The 21,618-nt window shown below is 51.5% G+C and overlaps 1 protein-coding gene across 1 annotated transcript in view; it reads left to right on the forward strand.

The window, feature by feature from the left end:
* The window catches only part of MAPKBP1 (mitogen-activated protein kinase binding protein 1), a 206,699-nt gene extending 185,491 nt beyond the window's left edge, over nt 1-21,208 (forward strand). The window contains exons 28-30 of the mRNA XM_075330612.1: nt 807-1,622; nt 3,083-3,168; nt 20,526-21,208. Coding sequence (XP_075186727.1) covers nt 807-1,622; nt 3,083-3,168; nt 20,526-20,816 — 1,193 coding nt within the window. The 3' untranslated portion in view covers nt 20,817-21,208. The remainder of the gene's footprint in view (nt 1-806; nt 1,623-3,082; nt 3,169-20,525) is intronic.
* Nucleotides 21,209-21,618: the final 410 nt, after the last annotated feature.

Genomic DNA, 21,618 nt, shown 5'->3' on the forward strand with positions numbered 1-21,618 from the left:
TAGGCCCTGTGCGCACACTGCAGATTTACCCGCGGAATTCGCTGAAGGAATGCTGCAGAACATGTTTATAACATTTCTCCAGTCATTCTCCAGCAAAATCTATGGGGATTAAAAAAATGCTGTGCGCACACTGCGTTTTTTTGTACCTGCGGATTTTGCCCCAGAATTTCCGCTGTGGAATTAATGTGCATGTCACTTAATTTCCGCAGGTACCTGCGGTTTTTGCCATAGATAATGGTAAAAACCCGCAGGCACCAACCTACGGAAAATCCGCATGCGGATTTTGGTGCATTTTTTTGACCGCAGGTGCGGGAATCTTTCAGAGGGTCTTTAATTTTCTTAAGAAAATTCAATTTTCTAGTGTGCACATAGCCTTAGGACGTCCCATGGTTTCTGTTTCCTCCAATGACGTGCCTGAGAAAAGGCGATTTTTGCTACTATCCATAACCTCTTTATTATTTCTTTTATTGGGGGACACCACTCCCTCCCTTATTTGGGTGATCTTTATTTTGTTTCTCCCACTGCTTTTGCAATAACTGAATAGCTGGTTATCTGCAGACATTACTCATGGTTTCTGTGTCCCCCCAATGAAGGCTACGAGAAAGAGATTTTACAGGGAGTACCAAAAATCCTCATTTTATATACTTTTTATTTCTAATTCTTTGTTTTTAACATTTCCCTTTTGATTTAAAAATGTTTTGTTAGTTTGTTTAGAAATATGCCTCTTGTATTAAGTAAGACTCATAGTCTTAATATTTAATGACACAAGACTTTTCTGATTTACTTTCCTTGGAATCTTTTTGCAGTCAAAATGCGTCCACAGACCCAAACTGCAGCAGAAAAAGAACAGAAAGCCATACACCGGCGTACTTTGCCAGCAACACTTGTAAAAACAGAGTGCCAACCTTTACCATTCCAGTCCAAGGATGTAAAACAGCCTAAAGGTAGATCCTATATGAACCCAACTACCAGCTCCATGGCCAAGATCTCCAGAAGCGTATCTGTCGGAGACAATTTGAACATGGGCGAAACGCAGGAGACGTCTGTTGGTTCTGATGTGAAACAGATCTGTGAGGCAGCAGAAGTCATGGTCTCCTCTGTAGAAGCTGAGAAGAACCAACTACCACTGAAAGACAGTGTAATTCTTAAACCTCTTCTGCAAACCTGTACAATTTCTTCTTCTCCGAAGACCTTTCAGTCAAAAAATCGGGCACATTTGACTCTTGACATTGCGAAACCATTACCAGACAGACCTTTGCTCTCATTCGGTAGAAGTAGGAGCTCAATTGAGATGGAATTGCCACGGTCGCCCCGATCACCTGGCTGCAGCTGGAAACCTAAATTATCTTTTGCAGACTTAACTTGCAAGAATGACCATGAAGCTTCAGGGGGATGTGAGAAAGGACTGTCGAAGGAGAGTCCTGAAGAAAATGTTGCAATAAACCTGATCATAAATGAACCTATAGACACAGTGGACTTAAGCCCGGAACGATTCAAGCCAATGCATAGAGTCAGAGCTTCTACGATCGGCCACACGCCAGACCATCATCCCGGACTTTGTCCTGTTGAAACTATAAGGCCTAGATCTCCCTCACTTGATGCGGCCTCTTCTCTAGACTCAGGTGGGCACAGAGGACAACCCTTGGTGGTTTCTCCCTTTCTGTCCCCCGTTTGTGTGGGTGACCTCCCAACTCCATCTCATCTCTCTCCGGCCAGTCTCTGGCCTGTTTCGTCTTGTCCTCGCCTGTCTCATTTCATAAGCTACTCTCAAAATGGTGAGGCACTTTGCGGCTTTTCTTTGATTTCTACTACTTAAAAATTAATCCTTTACTGTTTTTACATCTTTTTGTTTATCACAAATATGGGAAGTATACGGTTTAAGGAAGATTTGTGCGCGTCACCATCAAAGCTTTTACATGCGACAAACCTACTTTTTTGCCTACCAGACGTATTCCTCATTTAGTAATTTATAGTCTATTTTATGCCACGGTTTGGTCTAAAGACAATGTCTCCAAGTGGTCTGAGATAACCTGTCACCGGATGTTCATAATAGTCACCTGGTTATGGTGAGGCACTTCGCTGCTTTTCTTTGATTTCTACTACTTAATGATCAATCCTTTGCTGGCATGTGACCGGAGCTTGCTGCGATGCCATTGTACAGTATTGCACTGTACTGTACTGGAATGTGCCGAATCCGGCGAAATGCCAGATGTGTGAAACTGGTCTTAGGGGATAACTTCCTGACCATGGGACCCCTACCACTCCCGAGATCTTGAGATTGGAGATCGGTCATGCACACTGCCACACTATTCCTAAGGGCGTCTGCTGGTAATAGCTGAGCATTGCACTCGGTTGGGCTTCGACATTCCCGTGAGAATGAATGGAATGGCAATGACAGGAGCAACCTGCACTCCCATTTTCACAGGACTTTGCAGAGCCAGTTTTCAGGATCGGTGAGGGTCTCAGAATGCCTAGGGCTTAACTTCCAAACTTTAGAATGCCCCTTTAATAAAGCCTAATGTCTTTTGGTGGTGCTGTAGAGCAGAGGTCCCCAACTCCAGTCCTCAAGGCCCACCAACAGTGCAGGTTTTTGGGATTTCCTTAGTATTGCACAGGTGTTAATGTAATTACCTGCCCAGGTGCTGGTTCCAACAGCAGTGCAATGCTAAGGAAATCCTGAAAACATGCACTGTTGGTGGGCCTTGAGGACTGGAGTTGGGGAACCCTGCTGTAGAGGACACGTGCCACTAGGTGTACCCTGCAGATCTCAGTTGACCGTCTTTGCAGCAGCCACCCTGTGATCAGCTAATGATTGAGGAGCCCGTCCTGTATGAAGTTATTGATTACCATACCCTGGAGATCACCCTAGTGGGAGAATGTGGCATCACATGGTGGACTTTAAAAATGAATGGCATCCCATGCATTTCCTTTCAGCGCTACCTCTTGTTTTGGTCTCTACCTTGTCTGTATTCCCCAATGGCTTATATACCATAACCTTTGTAAAGCATCTGTATATGGACCTGATATAGTAGTGATATCAAATCTACTTTTGTGTTACTTACAATGTTTGTCTCTGTTTCAGCACAAGCGGTCAGCATTGAGCAGTGTGAAATGATTGCTTCTGAGCTGCAGGATAGTCTACGCCGGGCAATGAGCCTTTATCGATCCGTAAGTTAATTTATCAAGGATTTGATTTGGTTTGTTTAGCCAAGAAGCTGTAAAGAAATCTAGCAAGACATAGGCAGATGCGAGTATAAGAAGCCGATTCTGCGCCATATGTTCCTGTTGCTCAGAGCATAGGAAAAACCCATCCTTACGAAACACAGCTAATCCGAGGGCTCCTTAATAACAGAAAGATGCAAATAACATTTCAACCATTGCTAAAAGTCCATCAGATTTTTTTCCCCTTTTCTTTTTCGCTCCTAATTGGGAGACCCAGACAGTGGGTGTATAGCTACTGCCTCTGGAGGCCGCACAAAGAACTACACTTAAAAGTGTAAGGCCCCTCCCCTTCTGGCTATACACCCTCCCGTAGGAGTACGGATTCCTCAGTTTTAGCTTTGTGCGAAGGAGGTCAGACACGCACGCATAGCTCCATTGTTTTTAGTCAGCAGCAGCTGCTGACTATGTCGGATGGAAGAAAAGAGGGCCCATACAGGGCTCCCAGCATGCTCCCTTCTCACCCCACTGTATGTCGGAGGTGTTTGTAAGGTTGAGGTACCCATTGCGGGTACGGTGGCTGGCGCCCACATGCTGATTCCTTCCCCATCCCTTTTTACAGGGCTCTGGGTGAAGTGGGATTTACTGGTCTCCAGGCACTGAGACCGTGCTCCATCTACAGCCCCTGGAGAAGATGCTGGATGGAGCGGAGTACATCAGGGACATGGCCCTGCTTCCTCAAGGTACTCTGTGTCCCCGTGCATTTGGCGCTCACACCGCAGCATGCTGGGTGTTGTAGTGCGCCGGGGACATCAGCGCTGCGGCGCTTGTGCCATGGCCTCATTCAGCTCGCTGAAGCAGGCACACTTTTGGGGAACGGTCGCGCCGGCCGCTGGGACTGCGGCGCGGCTGGCACTTGTGGTGCGCCGGGGACTTCAGCGCGGGCCGCGCTTTTACGGCGGCCGCGCTGATAACTCGAGTCCCCGGCTTTTGCGGCCTAGTTCCGTTCGTTCCCGCCCCCAGACCTGCCAGTCAGGAGAGGGGCGGGACGCTGGTCAGTGCATCAGCGCTGAGGGCTGGAGTCGTTTTTACATACTCCAGCCCTCACAATAGGCACAGAGGGGACACTGTTTCCCGCACTTTTGTTTGGGAACTCCCACGGGCCGCCCCTCTCCACAGACGCCGGCAGCCATTCCTGCTGACACGCTGAACTACAGAGGGGAGCCGGGGAGACCCAGACAAGGAATTCTGCGCCTCTTACCCGCTATTCAGCGGGCGGTAAGCAGCCCTCTGGGCTCACCCCCTCTTGTGCCAGTAGTAATCTTAGTATTTTGTTCCTGCAAATACTTTGTACTGCATAGCGCTGGTCGCCCTTTGGCTATAGACTCTCTCACATTGCAGAGAGCCAACAGCATGTCGTCCACAAAACGCAAGGGTGCCAAGGCACAGACATTATATGCTTCCTGTACCGCATGTGGGACTTTTCTACCGGCAGGCTCCACTGACCCCCATTGTGTGCAGTGCTCGGCCCCTGCGGCACTTGCACAGTCGGGACCTCTGCTGGACGTGACCCAGGGTGTACCACCTGTGAATGCTGTCCAGGTGACAGGAACTGAGTTTACGGCTTTTGCTGACAGAATGTCTCTCACTATGTCACAAATTCTTGACACATTGCGAGCTAGGCCTGTACTTCAGGCCACGGACACTGTGCAATCATTGCCCCCTGGTCCCCCTCAGCTGAATTACTTCCAAGCTCCGGGACGGGCACATACTCCTCAGGGTGAAGACTCTGACTCGGACGATGGCCCCAGGCAACCTAAGCGGGCTCGCTATGAGGGGCCTTCACATTCATCTCAATGGTCAGGATCCCAGCGAGATGAATCTATGGGTGATGAGGCGGACGTAACTGATCAGGATTCTGATCCTGGGACCGCTCTCAATCTAGATACACCAGATGGTGACGCCATAGTTAATGATCTTATAGCGTCCATCAATAAGATGTTAAATATTTCCCCACCAGCTCCTCTTGTAGAGGAGTCAGCTTCGCAGCACGAGAGAATCCATTTCAGATATCCTAAGCGTACATTAAGCACTTTTCTGGACCACGCTGACTTTAGAGACGCAATCCAGAAACCCCACGCTTATCCGGAAAGGCGTTTTTCTAAACGGCTTAAAGATACACGCTATCCTTTTTCCCCCTGAGGTGGTCAAGGGTTGGACCCAGTGTCCAAAAGTGGATCCTCCAATTTCCAGGCTTGCAGCTAGATCCTTGGTTGCAGTTGAAGATGGAGCGGCACTTAAAGATGCCACTGACAGGCAGATGGAGCTCTGGCTGAAATCCATCTATGAAGCTATTGGAGCGTCGTTGGCGCCATCTTTTGCTGCCGTATGGGCACTCCAAGCTATCTCAGCCGGGCTTGTGCAAGTCGACTCAGTCACACGTGCATTTGCCCCGCAGGTAGCACCATTGACCTCGCAAATGGCGGCATTCGCGTCGTACGCGATTAATGCTGTTCTTGACGCTACAAGCCGCACGGCAGTGGCGTCAGCCAACTCCGTTGTTTTGCGTAGGGCCCTGTGGTTGAGACACTGGAAGGCAGATTCTCATTCCAAGAAGTGCTTAACCAATTTGCCTTTTTCTCGTGACCGATTGTTTGGAGAGCGTTTGGATGAAATCATCAAACACTCCAAGGGTAAGGACTCATCCTTACCGCAACACAGACAAAACAAACCCCAACAGAGGAGGGGTCAGTCTGGTTATCGGTCCTTTCGAGGACCGGGCAGGTCCCAATTCTCCTCGTCAAAAAAGACTCAAAAAGATCAGAGACGCTCAGATTCTTGGAGGTCTCAGTCACGCCCAAAAAAGACAGCCGGAGGAACCGTTGCCAAGACGGCGTCCTCATGACTTGCAGTCTCCGATTCCCACACCCTCGGTCGGTGGGAGGCTTTCCCACTTTGGCGACATTTGGCTGTCACGCGTCAAAGACCGTTGGGTGAGGGATATTCTGTCTCACGGGTACAGGATAGAGTTCAGTTCTCGTCCGCCAACTCGTTTCTTCAGAACTTCTCCACCACCAGACCGAGCCGATGCTCTGTTGCAGGCGGTGGCCGCTCTAAAGGCGGAAGGAGTGGTGACCTCCGTCCCTCTTCAGGAACAAGGTCACGGTTTTTACTCCAATCTGTTTGTGGTCCCAAAAAAGGACGGATCGTATCGACCCGTCCTGGATCTAAAGTTGCTCAACAGACACGTAAAAGTCAGGAGGTTCCGGATGGAATCCCTACGCTCCGTCATAGCCTCGATGTCTCAAGGAGATTTTCTAGCATCAATAGATATCAAAGATGCGTATCTCCACGTGCCGATTGCGCCAGAGCATCAGCGTTTCCTACGCTTCGTCATACAGAGTCAGTCGCACTCACTGAGGCGCCTCATGCATTTCCTAGGAAAGATGGTAGCAGCGATGGAGGCGGTCCCGTTCGCGCAGTTTCATCTGCGCCCTCTACAATGGGACATTCTACGCCAATGGGATGGGAAATCGACGTCCCTCGACAGGACTGTCTCCCTCTCTCAGACTGCCAAGGACTCTCTGCGTTGGTGGCTTCTCCCCACCTCATTGTCACAGGGAAAGTCGTTCCTACCCCCATCCTGGGCAGTGGTCACGACGGATGCGAGCCTATCAGGGTGGGGAGCGGTGTTTCTCCACCACAGGGCTCAGGGGACGTGGACTCAGGAAGAGTCCACCCTGCAGATCAATGTTCTGGAAATCAGAGCAGTCTATCTTGCTCTGCGAGCCTTCCAACAATGGCTGGAAGGCAAGCAGATTCGGATTCAGTCGGACAATTCCACGGCGGTGGCGTACATCAACCACCAAGGGGGAACACGCAGTCGCCAAGCCTTTCAAGAAGTCCGGCGGATTTTGACGTGGGTGGAAAGCAAAGCGTCCACCATATCCGCAGTTCACATTCCAGGCGTGGAAAACTGGGAAGCAGATTTTCTCAGTCGCCAGAGCATGGACGCAGGAGAATGGTCCCTTCACCCGGACGTGTTTCAGCAGATCTGTTGCCGCTGGGGGACGCCGGACGTCGATCTGATGGCGTCACGGCACAACAAGGTCCCAGTTTTCATGGCACGGTCTCACGATCACCGAGCGCTGGCGGCAGACGCCTTGGTTCAGGATTGGTCGCAATTCCGACTACCCTATGTGTTCCCACCTCTAGCATTGTTACCCAGAGTTCTCAGGAAAATCAGGTCCGACTGCCATCGAGCCATTCTCGTCGCTCCAGACTGGCCAAGAAGGTCGTGGTACCCGGATCTGTGGCATCTCACGGTAGGCCAACCGTGGGCACTACCAGACCGTCCAGATTTACTGTCTCAAGGGCCGTTTTTCCATCTGAATTCTGCGGCCCTGAACCTGACTGTGTGGCCATTGAGTCCTGGATCCTAGCGGCCTCAGGTTTATCTCATGAAGTTGTTGCCACAATGAGACAGGCTAGGAAACCATCCTCAGCTAAGATCTATCACAGGACGTGGAAGATATTCTTAGCTTGGTGCTTGGCTCAGGGATTTTCTCCCTGGCCATTTGCATTGCCAATTTTTCTTTCCTTCCTGCAGTCTGGGTTGGAAAAAGGTTTGTCGCTTAGCTCTCTTAAGGGTCAAGTCTCCGCGCTATCCGTATTCTTTCAGAAGCGCTTGGCACGGCTTTCTAAAGTACGCACGTTTCTCCAAGGAGTTTGTCATATCGTTCCTCCTTACAGACGGCCATTGGACCCCTGGGATCTAAACAAGGTTCTCATTGCTCTCCAGAAGCCGCCTTTCGAGCCTTTGAAAGAGGTTTCCCTTTCTCGGCTTTCACAAAAAGTAGTTTTTCTTGTGGCGGTCACGTCTCTTCGAAGAGTGTCCGAGCTAGCGGCGTTATCTTGCAAATCTCCCTTCCTGGTGTTTCACCAAGACAAGGTAGTACTGCGTCCAATTCCAGAGTTTTCTCCCAAGGTGGTTTCTTCCTTTCATCTCAATCAGGATATCACTTTGCCATCTTTGTGTCCGCATCCAGTTCACCAATTTGAAAAAGGTTTACATCTGTTGGACCTGGTGAGAGCACTCAGGATTTACATTTCTCGCACGGCGTCTCTGCGCCGTTCTGATGCGCTCTTTGTCCTAGTCGCTGGTCAGCATAAGGGATCGCAAGCTTCCAAATCCACCCTGGCGCGGTGGATCAAGGAACCAATTCTTCACACATACCGTTCTGCTGGGCTTCCGATTCCATCTGGACTGAAGGCCCATTCTACCAGAGCCGTGGGTGCGTCCTGGGCATTGCGGCATCAGGCTACGGCTCAGCAGGTGTGCCAGGCGGCTACCTGGTCGAGTCTGCACACGTTTACCAAACACTATCAAGTGCATACCTACGCTTCGGCAGATGCCAGCCTAGGTAGACAGGTCCTTCAGGCGGCGGTGGCCCACCTGTAGGAAAGGGCTGTCTGACAGCCCGTTCATGTGGTATCTTTTTACCCACCCAGGGACTGCTTTTGGACGTCCCACTGTCTGGGTCTCCCAATTAGGAGCGAAAAAGAAGAAGGGAATTTTGTTTACTTACCGTAAATTCCTTTTCTTCTAGCTCCAATTGGGAGACCCAGCACCCGCCCTATTTGTTCTTAGGGTTTCGTTTTTCGGGTGCACATGTTGTTCATGTTGTTTCCTAAGTTCTCCGATCTTGTTATCGGATTGAATTTGTTTTTGAAACTGTTATTGGCTTTCCTCCTTCTTGCTTTGGTACTAAAACTGAGGAATCCGTACTCCTACGGGAGGGTGTATAGCCAGAAGGGGAGGGGCCTTACACTTTTAAGTGTAGTTCTTTGTGCGGCCTCCAGAGGCAGTAGCTATACACCCACTGTCTGGGTCTCCCAATTGGAGCTAGAAGAAAAGGAATTTACGGTAAGTAAACAAAATTCCCTTCTTTGCGATGATCACACTGACAACTTTTTGCACATTTCCAGTTTTTGGTTTTTTTTGTTTTCTTTTTTTATTTCTACAGCTCTTGGGCAACACAGAGGATCCCTGGATTAGCTCTATTCACATATTATTTCATCAATAACAGTAGAAAATGTTATGTATGTTTCATGATTTATTTTAGTTAGTTCGACATATATCATCATTTAAAACCAAAGTATGAGAAGGAATGAAATATTAAATGAAAAATATACAAGGAAGCATGAAGAGTCTTTAGTTACAAGCTTGTAGTGTGGGATCGTGCCTTATACATTGGGGGACATTGACTGACGATCCTGCATCAAATTTCTATATAAACTTGAGTCACAATTCTGGAATTTGTGCCATGGGACACATTTGTTAAGGGGTTCACAAATCTTTTGCAGCTCACTATTCACGTCTAGAAAGCAGGAGAGGCTGTAGGTTTTTAAGGCTAGGGCTACATGTTTGTTATCATTATGACCCCTACATCATGGCTAAAGATTGCACAGGGAAGCAAAACATGTTAGTGCACGTAGTGACATGGAAGTTACTATGGATGTAGGAAGTTGTAACATGTTGGAATCTTTTGTTATTTTCTCATTGATGAAGCTTTTGGGTCACAATGCAACTCCCCTGTCATTCACGTTAGGCCAACAGTTGATGAAGCCAAACTTGTGGCGACAGCCTAGAGTGCACCAAACTTACCAAAGGCTGTGCTGCAGCTTTTTTGCTGTAAAAAATAGCCTAAAGGGTAACTAAACTCTGATTTTTGTGTGTGTGTATGTATGTATGTATATATGTATATATATTTTGGCGGGGGCTACTCTATCAGCAGATTTCCACAATGTAATCTGAAGCCAGCATGCTGCAGGAGTTACGGCCACGTCTCACTAAGCAACATCGCTAGCAACATCGCTGCTGAGGCACGACTTTTGTGACGTTGCTAGCGATGTTGCTGTGTGTGACATCCAGCAACAACCTGGCCCCTGCTGTGAGGTCGTTGGTTGTTGCTGAATGTCCTGGGCCATTTTTTAGTTGCTCTCCCGCTGTGAAGCACAGATCGCTGTGTGTGACAGCGACAGAGCAACAACTAAATGTGCAGGCAGCAGGAGCCGGCTTCTGCGGACGCTGGTAACCACGGTAAACATCGGGTAACCAAGAAGCCCTTACCTTGGTTACCAGATATTTACCTTTGTTACCAGCGTCCGCCGCTCTCAGCTGTCAGTGCCGGCTCCCTGCACACATAGCCAGACTACACCTCTGGTAATTAACCCAATGTGTACTCTGCTACGTGTGCAGGCAGCAGGAGCCAGCTTCTGTGGACGCTGGTAACCAACGTAAATATCAGGTAACCAAGAAGCCCTTTCCTTGGTTACCCAATATTTACCTTCGTTACCAGCGTCCGCCGCTCTCACGCTGTCAGTGCCGGCTCCCTGCTCCCTGCACACATAGCCAGACTACACCTCGGGTAATTAACCCGATGTGTACTCTGGCTAGGAGTGCAGGGAGCCAGCGCTAAGCGGTGTGCACTGGTAACCAAGGTAAATATCGGGTTGGTTACCCGATATTTACCTTAGTTACCAAGCGCAGCATCGCTTCCACGCGTCGCTGCTGGCTGGGGGCTGGTCACTGGTTGCTGGTGAGATCTGCCTGTGTGACAGCTCACCAGCAACCCGAGTAGCAACGCTCCAGCGATCCCTGCCAGGTCAGCTTGCTGGTGGGATCGCTGGAGCGTCGCTTAGTGTGACGGTACCTTTAGAACAGAGACTCCAGCCCCGCCTGTTATCTCTTTTTTTTTTTTTTTGTTCACCTGCAATGTTAGCTTAAGCCTCTTATCTTGATCATTAGTTGGTCTCAACAGAGTTGAGTTGCAGTAAGGCTCTCCTCCAGTCTGTCTTCTGTCTAAGGCTACTTTCACACATCCGGCTTGAGCCCTGCGGCTCAATCCGGCTGTGGAAGCTATGCAACGGATGCGGTGAAAACACCGCATCCTTTGCATAAGTTTTTCCCATGCGGCCCGCCCGGTTTTTGCCGCTTGCGGCATGCTACTGAGCATGCGCAGTGGCAAAAACCGCATGCGGCGGCCGGATGCGGTATTTGCCGCATCGCGCCGTATCCGGCCGCCATAGGCATGCATTGAGAGATGCGCCGCATCGGCCGAATGCGGCGCGATGCGGTTTTTTTTGCCGCACGAAAAAACGTGCCAGGCAACGTTCCATCCGGCCGCCGCATCGGCTAAATCTGCCGCATGCGGCAAAAACCGGATGGAACGCAAGGCCATGCGGCACAATGCGGCACTAATTAAAGTCTATGCAGGAAAATCGCAACCGGCAGCAAAAAAAAACGGTTGCGATTTTCCTGCAAAGTGCCGGATTGTGCCGCAGAAGAAAAAACGGAGGTGTGAAAGTACCCTAAATTAGCAGCTTCTGTCTATGGAGATTGTGAGGCAAATCCCGGGATATGAAGATGAATTATGACTTCCAGTCATAATCGCTCATCACTCCCTGGCAGTGCCCCCCTCCCTTCTTGTCCTCAATGTCCAGCATCTGTGAAGGTGTCACATCCCATGGCCATCTCCTATGATATGGAAATTAGGTGATGTGGGAACAATGGACACAGGATGACTCCCTGCCGTGACCCTGTGGTAGGAGCTGCTATCTCATTAGCAAGCTTGGAAGTATCCAGACAGAACGACTCCAGTAAAAAATGGTTCATATCTCGCAAGCCATATTTCCGATAAATATGGCAACCATAAAAATGGTGTCTCCGCATGCGGACGATGCTGGCACACCCTTTTTATGGGAGCGGGAGCTTGGGAAATACCCCAGGCGTGATATCAGCCAATGGGGAACTAGTAGACAAGTCATGAGTCCTCTCATTCTGTAGCTAAATTCATAACTGTCACAATGAGAGCATTGGCGTCCGCCTACGACGCTCCCAGGCCAAGTTATGGCCATATTCCATGTTGTGGATTTTGTCCATAACTCCAGCCAGGGGTGGAGCAGTGCTCCCTCTGAGGTCACGAAGGTAGGAGGGGACCTGGATTTGCCCAGGTTGATAACCCTACTCCGGCCATTTTCCAGGGTTCTTTCGCTGGGGGTCACGTGTAGGAAACATCTGTGGGAGTTCCTGGAAACCTGGTCTACAGCGCCCCCCTGTGGCCAGACGCACAAGGTAACTGATTGAATTGCATACCTGTTTGTAAACCATGCTTTATCTGTAACTGTACTCTGACATATGTATATTCTGTAGATTCCCTATTGTATATATTGTAGTTTCTAGTGTGCTTTAGGCTGATTAAATTATATAATTAATCTTGGGCTGTTCTGTTATCTCGATCTTGAATCCCACGTCTGTGTGTTCGGCTAATAGTTACCGTGAAGCGGTTGGTGGCAGCGAGTTGTGCCAAGGATTATTGTGGGGAGGCCAGTGAGATTCGGGGAGGTTTTATATATTCCGCCCGCGGAGGTCGGGGGAATATATACCCTACTCTCACCGGGGACCCTTCAATAATCGGCATAAGTAGTATAGCGGCCTCCTTGCTTATTGTCGGGCAATTCCATAATTGGCCTGACTATAAGAGGGGCGCTAGAGAGCGCGTCACGTGCTCTGTCGGTCGGGAGGTATAAAGGAGGGGTGACCCCCACTTGTTACCCCCCGATTGTGACGTACTGGTAGCCAGCGCGGGGGATTTCTGAGTGACCCCCCCGGTGGTTTGTGACATATTGGTGGCATAGCGGTGGGATCGAGATAATAGTGTGTGTGAGTGTGAGACCCATACTCCCAGACACTAAAGACTGCCTGCAGCAGCTGTGGCTGCTGGGGTCTTCAGACTAGCTCAACACTAGAGTGTCAGAGTGCAGATACTGTAAGGTGTGTGGAGGCATCAGGTGTCAGTTCTGTGTCAGTGACCAAAAGTCTGCAAGAATGGCTGATGGCACCAGGAGCAAAGCCAAAGGAATGGCCGATGCTCAGGCCAGAGACGATGAGGAGGTTGTCCACGAGCCCTCCAAGAGCCCGACGCCAGAGAACAGCTCTGCAGAGGACATTGCACAACCTGGCAATTATGGACAAGATGAGGAGCAGCTCACCCAAGGGTCCTCAACGAGCCAGATGCCAGTCCTCCGCTCTGCAATGGACAGTGAAGCACCAGGCTCCGCAGCGGGCCGCAGATCACCACGTGCCATTCCACCGAGCCTGGGAGGCTCGGATAGCCTTCTTCAAATGGCTATGGCCCTTCTCCAGGCTGGAGACCGGGATACCTACGAGATACTCATGGCCGAGCGTGAGCGACAGGCAGCGCGTGACGCTGAGGCTGCGGAGCGGCAAGCAGTGCGTGAGGCTGCGGAGCGGCAAGCAGCACGTGAAGAGCGCCAGGCAGAGCGTGACTACCAGCTGCAGCTAGCTCAGCTCCGGCCCTCATCAGCCGCACGTGACCTTCAAGACACCAAACTTCCAAAGGTCCGTGTTGAGGACTTCCCAGTGCTGGAGAAGGACGGAGACTTGGACTCTTTCTTGACTGCTTTTGAACGGACTTGCCTGCAGCACCATCTGGACAAGGACCAGTGGGCCAAATACCTGACCCCCCGTTTAAGGGGTAAGGCCCTGGATATCCTTGGGGACTTGCCTGCTGAGGCAGATCAGGGCTACGACACCATCAAGCGGGCCCTGATCCAACAGTACGACCTCACTCCAGAGTCCTACCGCAAGAAGTTCCGGAGCCTACAGAAGGGACCAAAGGACTCCTGGGCTGACCACGGGCGGGCACTTGCCCGAGCTGCCGACCACTGGACCCAAGGCCTGCAGCTTTCCACCGGACCGGAGATCCTGGACTTGTTCATCACGGAGCAACTCTTGTGGAACTGCCCTGAGGATCTCCGCCAGTTCATCCGAGACCAGAAGCCAAAGGGGTCCACGGCTACAGCTGCCCTGGCCGATGACTACACCAACAATCGGGCTCCTGAGGCCAGGAGAGCAGCCACCAGCAGCACCTGGAGAGGGGGTAAGATGAATTCTGCGACTGCCCCACCTGCCCCTAGACTGCAGGGGGTGTCCCCCTCAACTCCCCTCTCCAGGCCCGTGGCAGAACCAAGACGGTGCCACCAGTGCAACCTACCTGGACACTTCAAGGCCATGTGCCCTCAGCGTCCCAAGGCCCCGGCTCCGTCCCCGTCCCAAGGGCCGCCCAAGGTGTATTGTGTGGGTGGGGGTGGTGGTAGGTCCCTGGACAGCTTCCAACCTGTCACCGTCGGCCGGTCTGTGACCATGGGACTGCGAGACAGCGCCTCGGAGGTGACTCTGGTGCGGCCTGAGATGGTGTCCCCCCAAGACTTGATCCCTGGAAAAACCCTCGCTGTCTCCGGGATTGGAGGCATTGACCCGGCGCTGCCTGTTGCTGACATTTATGTGGACTGGGGCGCAGGGCGAGGGGTGAGGGAGGTGGGGGTAACTGATCGGATCCCTGCAAACGTGCTACTTGGGACAGATTTGGGGCAGATAACCTCCCAGTTTGGGCCCCCCCCAAGGGCTGAACCTTCAGCCCGTACTGACATGACTCCCAACAATGTTAACGTGTTATCTATGAATGATGTAAGGGAGGAGGGAGTGAACTCTGATATTTCTGCTTGCATAGACACCATAGACACACACTCAGCTGCAGCTGTGACAGGGGAGGGGGTCAGAGAAAGGTGTGACAATGCCTCTACAAGTAACCAGCCAGTGAGCTGGGATCTGTTGCCCTCTGCAGGGATAAGCAGAGAGCAGGGTGCTGCAGGGGGAGGACCAGTGTGTGGGGTGGGGGCTACCACAGCAAATGTGGGGTCCCCAGAGATTTCACAGCGGGGTTCTGTTGCTGCAGGAGGGGAACAGGCAGGTGAGATTGGGGCCGGTCCAGGAGCGGAAGTGCTCCCAGGTAAGATCTCGGTGCATGGTTCCCCCACAACCGGGGTGTCAGGAAGCCAGGTCGGTCTGCCTGAACCGGCGACTTGGTCAGGAACGGAGGAGGAGCAGGCACGACCCACGGTCGCAGCGGCTGTGGCCGCTGTCACCCGCAGTGGGAGTGCTGGAAGCCAAGGGGCCTCCCGGAGGTCCGATAGCTCTTCCCCTTCTGACCAAGTGGCAGCCGAGTCAGGTGGAGGCCAGGACACAGGTCCCGGGGTACTGACCGAAGATGTGACAGTCTCGTCGATTCTGGCCACATCTAGTCAGGGGTTTCAGGCAGCGTTAGAAGCTGACGACAGCCTGAAAGCTCTTAAGGAGCAGGCGGCACAGCCTCCCTCGGACTCGGACCCGGAGCGAGTGGTCTGGGACCAAGGACGGCTGTACCGGGCCACGGTCCAGCAGGGTTCACCGGAGGCGTGGCCCAGGGACCGACAGTTGGTGGTACCCTATCCGTTCCGGACGGAGTTGTTGCGGATCGCACATGAGATTCCGATGGCCGGACACCTAGGGATCGCTAAGACCAAGGCCAGGTTAAACCAGCATTTCTACTGGCCAAAAATGGGGGCCGATGTAGCTGCCTACTGCCGTTCGTGTGAAACCTGTCAGAGAGTGGGGAAGGCGGGGCCACGCCCCAAAGCCCCACTGGTATCTCTGCCCATCATCGATGAGCCTTTCAGGAGGGTGGCTGTGGATCTGGTCGGCCCGCTGGCCATCCCCAGCAGCTCCGGGAAACGCTTCATACTGACGGTAGTGGACTATGCCACCCGGTACCCAGAAGCAGTGGCCTTGTCGTCCATTCGGGCTGACAAGGTGGCCACCGCATTGCTGGAGATTTTCTCCCGAGTGGGTTTTCCCCAGGAAATGCTCACTGACCGGGGGACCCAATTCATGTCCCAGCTGATGGAGGCCCTCTGTAAGCAAGTCCAGGTGCGACATCTGGTGGCCAGCCCGTACCATCCACAGACTAATGGCCTGTGCGAGCGGTTCAATGGCACCTTAAAGCAGATGCTTAAGATGTTGGTCGACTCCCATGGGCGTGACTGGGAGCGGTATCTCCCACACCTGTTATTTGCTTACCGGGAGGTTCCACAGGCCTCAACAGGATTCTCACCGTTTGAGCTCCTGTACGGGCGACGTGTGCGGGGCCCCCTGGCTCTGGTGAAAGAGGCTTGGGAAGGGGATTTGGCCACCCCTGGAGTGTCGGTTATCGAGTATGTCATGCGCTTCCGGGACAAAATGCAGGCCTTGACGCAACTGGTACACGACAATATGGCTCAAGCCCAGGCCGATCAGAAGCGTTGGTACGACCAGAACGCTTGTGAGAGGACCTACCAAGTGGGTCAAAAGGTGTGGGTACTGGTCCCCGTACCACAGGACAAGCTTCAGGCAGCCTGGGAAGGCCCATACCTCGTGTACCAGCAGCTCAACCCTGTGACGTACCTGGTCACCCTGGACCCTGCCCGTGGAAGGCGGAAGCCCTTCCATGTGAACATGATGAAGGCACATCATGAGCGGGAGGCATGTGCGCTCCCCGTGTGCAACCTGCCCGAGGAGGGAGAAGCGGAAACCCTCTTGGATATGCTAGCCCAGGTTAGGGCAGGCGGATCCATGGAGGATGTGGAGGTTGGCCACCAGCTCTTGGAGGACCAACGGTCCCAGCTGTGGGCCACCCTCCTCCCCTTCCGGGGGTTGTTTACCAACCAGCCCGGAAGGACTGACTTGGCTGTCCATCACGTGGACACTGGGGATCATCCCCCGATCCGGCGTTCAGCATATCGGGTCTCCCTGGAGGTGCAGCAACACATGCGCCAGGAGATTGACGAGATGCTGAAGCTGGGGGTGATCCAGGCATCCAACAGCGCTTGGGCCTCGCCTGTAGTCCTCGTCCCTAAGAAGGACCGAACCACTCGGTTCTGCGTGGACTACAGGGGGCTCAATGCTGTCACGGTCGCCGATGCGTACCCAATGCCACGCATCGATGACCTGCTCGATCAGTTGGCCGGGGCTCAGTACCTGACCATCATGGACCTGAGCCGGGGATATTGGCAGATCCCCCTGACTCGCAAGGCCAGGGAACGCTCTGCCTTTATTACCCCATTTGGACTGTACGAGTCCACGGTGATGCCATTCGGGATGAGGAATGCCCCTGCCACTTTCCAGCGGATGGTCAACACCCTGCTCAAGGGACTTGAAGGGTACGCGGCCGCGTACCTAGATGACATTGCCGTCTTCAGTCCCACCTGGGAGGACCACCTAGAGCATCTAGCACAGGTGCTCAGGCGGATCCACCGGGCAGGTTTGACCATCAAGCCGGGAAAGTGTCAGCTGGCCATGAGCGAGGTCCAGTACCTCGCTCACCGGGTAGGCGGGAGAACACTGAAGCCCGAGCCTGAGAAAGTGGAGGCCATCGCATCCTGGCCCACCCCCAGGACCAAGAAGCAGGTGATGTCCTTCTTGGGGACCGCTGGGTACTATAGGAGGTTTGTTCCACGCTATAGTAGCCTGGCAAAGCCCTTGACGGACCTCACCAAGAAGAAGCTGCCCTCTGCAGTCGATTGGACAATGGACTGCGAGACAGCCTTCCAGGCCCTAAAGGACGCCCTGTCCAGCCCGCCCGTGCTACAGGCAGCCGACTTCACGCGGCCGTTTGTAGTACAGACCGACGCCAGTGACTTCGGCCTTGGTGCGGTGCTCAGCCAGGTGGACTCTGCGAGCCAAGAGCACCCAGTCTTGTACCTGAGCAGGAAGCTGTTACCAAGGGAAGTGGCCTATTCCACGATGGAGAAGGAGTGCCTGGCCATAGTGTGGGCCCTGCAGCGTCTGCAACCCTATCTATACGGGCGCCACTTCATCGTGGAGACGGACCACAATCCCCTCAGCTGGTTGCACACCGTCTCTGGGACGAATGGGCGATTGTTGCGATGGAGCCTTGCGCTCCAGCAATACAACTTCACCATTCGCCACAAAAGGGGCCGTGACCACGGTAACGCAGACGGGCTGTCCCGACAAGGAGAGGTCGCGGACGGGCGCACGGGGGAACACCGGAGTGTGCTGCCCCCTAGCGCCCTCAAAAGGGGGGAGGTGTGAGGCAAATCCCGGGATATGAAGATGAATTATGACTTCCAGTCATAATCGCTCATCACTCCCTGGCAGTGCCCCCCTCCCTTCTTGTCCTCAATGTCCAGCATCTGTGAAGGTGTCACATCCCATGGCCATCTCCTATGATATGGAAATTAGGTGATGTGGGAACAATGGACACAGGATGACTCCCTGCCGTGACCCTGTGGTAGGAGCTGCTATCTCATTAGCAAGCTTGGAAGTATCCAGACAGAACGACTCCAGTAAAAAATGGTTCATATCTCGCAAGCCATATTTCCGATAAATATGGCAACCATAAAAATGGTGTCTCCGCATGCGGACGATGCTGGCACACCCTTTTTATGGGAGCGGGAGCTTGGGAAATACCCCAGGCGTGATATCAGCCAATGGGGAACTAGTAGACAAGTCATGAGTCCTCTCATTCTGTAGCTAAATTCATAACTGTCACAATGAGAGCATTGGCGTCCGCCTACGACGCTCCCAGGCCAAGTTATGGCCATATTCCATGTTGTGGATTTTGTCCATAACTCCAGCCAGGGGTGGAGCAGTGCTCCCTCTGAGGTCACGAAGGTAGGAGGGGACCTGGATTTGCCCAGGTTGATAACCCTACTCCGGCCATTTTCCAGGGTTCTTTCGCTGGGGGTCACGTGTAGGAAACATCTGTGGGAGTTCCTGGAAACCTGGTCTACAGCGCCCCCCTGTGGCCAGACGCACAAGGTAACTGATTGAATTGCATACCTGTTTGTAAACCATGCTTTATCTGTAACTGTACTCTGACATATGTATATTCTGTAGATTCCCTATTGTATATATTGTAGTTTCTAGTGTGCTTTAGGCTGATTAAATTATATAATTAATCTTGGGCTGTTCTGTTATCTCGATCTTGAATCCCACGTCTGTGTGTTCGGCTAATAGTTACCGTGAAGCGGTTGGTGGCAGCGAGTTGTGCCAAGGATTATTGTGGGGAGGCCAGTGAGATTCGGGGAGGTTTTATATATTCCGCCCGCGGAGGTCGGGGGAATATATACCCTACTCTCACCGGGGACCCTTCAATAATCGGCATAAGTAGTATAGCGGCCTCCTTGCTTATTGTCGGGCAATTCCATAATTGGCCTGACTATAAGAGGGGCGCTAGAGAGCGCGTCACGTGCTCTGTCTGTCGGTCGGGAGGTATAAAGGAGGGGTGACCCCCACTTGTTACCCCCCGATTGTGACGTACTGGTAGCCAGCGCGGGGGATTTCTGAGTGACCCCCCCGGTGGTTCGTGACAGAGATGTACACTGAAAGCCTGGTGAGGGCAGGAGCAGCTCTGCTACATGCAAAATCTCAAATCTTTCACTGTGTCAGAAGGGCTGCAGTCACTAATCTAAGTGATACATCATTGAACTCAGGATCTCTTTGCCTACGTTATGCTGCTCTTAGATGAGGTAGCAAAAACCTGTTGACAGATTCCCTTTAATTGATTCAATTTGGTGGGTGTCTGGGATTTCTCAATTGACCCCTCCCTCGACCAGGTCACGGCTTAACACAGAGGAGTGTGTGAATTATGGATTCAATAGAAAGCATTGCTATGAGGCATATGTGTTCTATTGCCTCCGTGCCATACTCTATGTGCGTGCTCCCGTCTGCTGAGTTGTGCACTGTTCAGGGGTCTATTGAGCGATTAATGGGGTCTCGAGATTTGGGCCCCAAACAAACTGAAGGCAATTAAATACCTGCTAAATATGAAAAGCGTAGCCAGTGTTTAGTTACTCCTTAACACTAGAAGGTCCAGGAATTTCGATCTCCATTGGGTTCCAATGGTAGAAATGTCAAATGACCCCTCTCTGGGACTTCTAGTGTTAAAGGTACACCAACTTAGTCTAATAACTGCACAAGATTTATCATCCTGTGTGACATACTGTGATAAATTTGGTGTATTTTTAATCGAGTCTAGTCTAAAGCCCCCCATACATATTAGCAAGGTGTCGGCTGACTGATCTTTTTGGCTGACCGCAATCTCTCTGCACTCCGACTGAGTGCTCCCGTAATCACCTGAGTGCTCATGTGGTTTCTGTAAGAGCTGCTGCCAGACATCTTTGGCAGCAGCTTATCTTCAAGGAGGACAAAAGGGTTGGCACTCAAAAATCCAATGTGTTTGATTCTTCTGCTCCCCTGACTGCATTTGTCAGAGGAGAGGGGAGGTTCTCGCGTATTAAATTGTTAGATGGTCCCATTCGGCCGAATTTAGTCTGTTGTCTTTGGAGGCCTTAAGCTGTGTAACTATTGCACAGGATTAGTACATCCGCACCATCATCTATGACCAAAAAGCCAGATATAAAGCTTTTTTTAAATTGCAATCTTATGTCCTGTTCACCTTTTTCAGGTGACCACAGCCGGCCCAGCGGCAAACTTGGATCATGGCAAGATAGCAGGTCTCCTGTCCGAAACATTCGGCATGGTAAAGAGGGAGCTGGATTCCTTAAAAGATGCCGATCCTGAGCCTGCAATGCACGAAGACTCGTCTCCGCAGAAGGAGGATCACAAGGAAAAGCTTGAACCTTCAGCGTCGCGTGGGTCCCGGCACTTGGGTGACGATAAGACGCTCGCCCTCCTGCAGCAGTACTCGGAACTGTTACTCCAAGCAGTGGAAAAAAGGATGGACAAAAAACTTTAATTTACACAGAATGAACCTGTAGATTACATCATTGCTTACACAGGAGAGGGGTTTTTTGTTGTTTTTTTTTTTTAAGCCAAAAAATTATAGATACGAAAAAAAAAAAGGTAACTGTTAATCCTGTAAACCAGCAGCCGCGGCGGCCGTGGATCGGGGTTCTTGCAGCTCCTACAGAGCCGCAGCGCTTCTCCTCTCCAGTTTTGTTTTGGCCCCGGGCCGAGAGTTCTGTTTCTGCTTTCGGTTACTCGCAGAGGCGCAGAACTTCTTCACCATTAAACCTATGGCAGTATACAGGTTACCCACCTAGCCATATTGTGAGCTGGATATACATTCTTAGGGCTGGGAGTAGCTGACCCCCGTACACTACGACAAAGCCTTGAATAAGTATTATATTTGTGCATTATATATATATTTTAAATTATTGATTTCTAGCTTTAAATATTTGTGTTTTTTGTATGTTTGGTTTTCTTTGTTCCCTTTTTAGAAAAAAAAAATGTTTTTTTAACCGGGTTCTGTAGAAAGTCAAAGTTTCCAAGGCCTGGTATATGTGGACGCAGCGCAATTTAATCATAACACACCCCATGATGATTTGCACTTAATAGGACGGTAGTTGAGGAGGGGTAGAGGTGTAGCGTAGGGTAAGAGCACATCCCGGGCCTCTTCTGCCGCACCGATCACCGCTTATGAACTGTCAAATTGGGAGTAGAAAAAGCCGTAATCAATCCCAAAATCCAGTCTATTTCCTTATAGCGTGAAGAACCTGTGCGGGTTTTATGCCTTGGCCGTCATGGGTTACATCTCA

Source organism: Anomaloglossus baeobatrachus, chromosome 12 (assembly GCF_048569485.1).
Source record: "Anomaloglossus baeobatrachus isolate aAnoBae1 chromosome 12, aAnoBae1.hap1, whole genome shotgun sequence".
In the NCBI taxonomy this organism is placed as follows: domain Eukaryota; kingdom Metazoa; phylum Chordata; class Amphibia; order Anura; family Aromobatidae; genus Anomaloglossus; species Anomaloglossus baeobatrachus.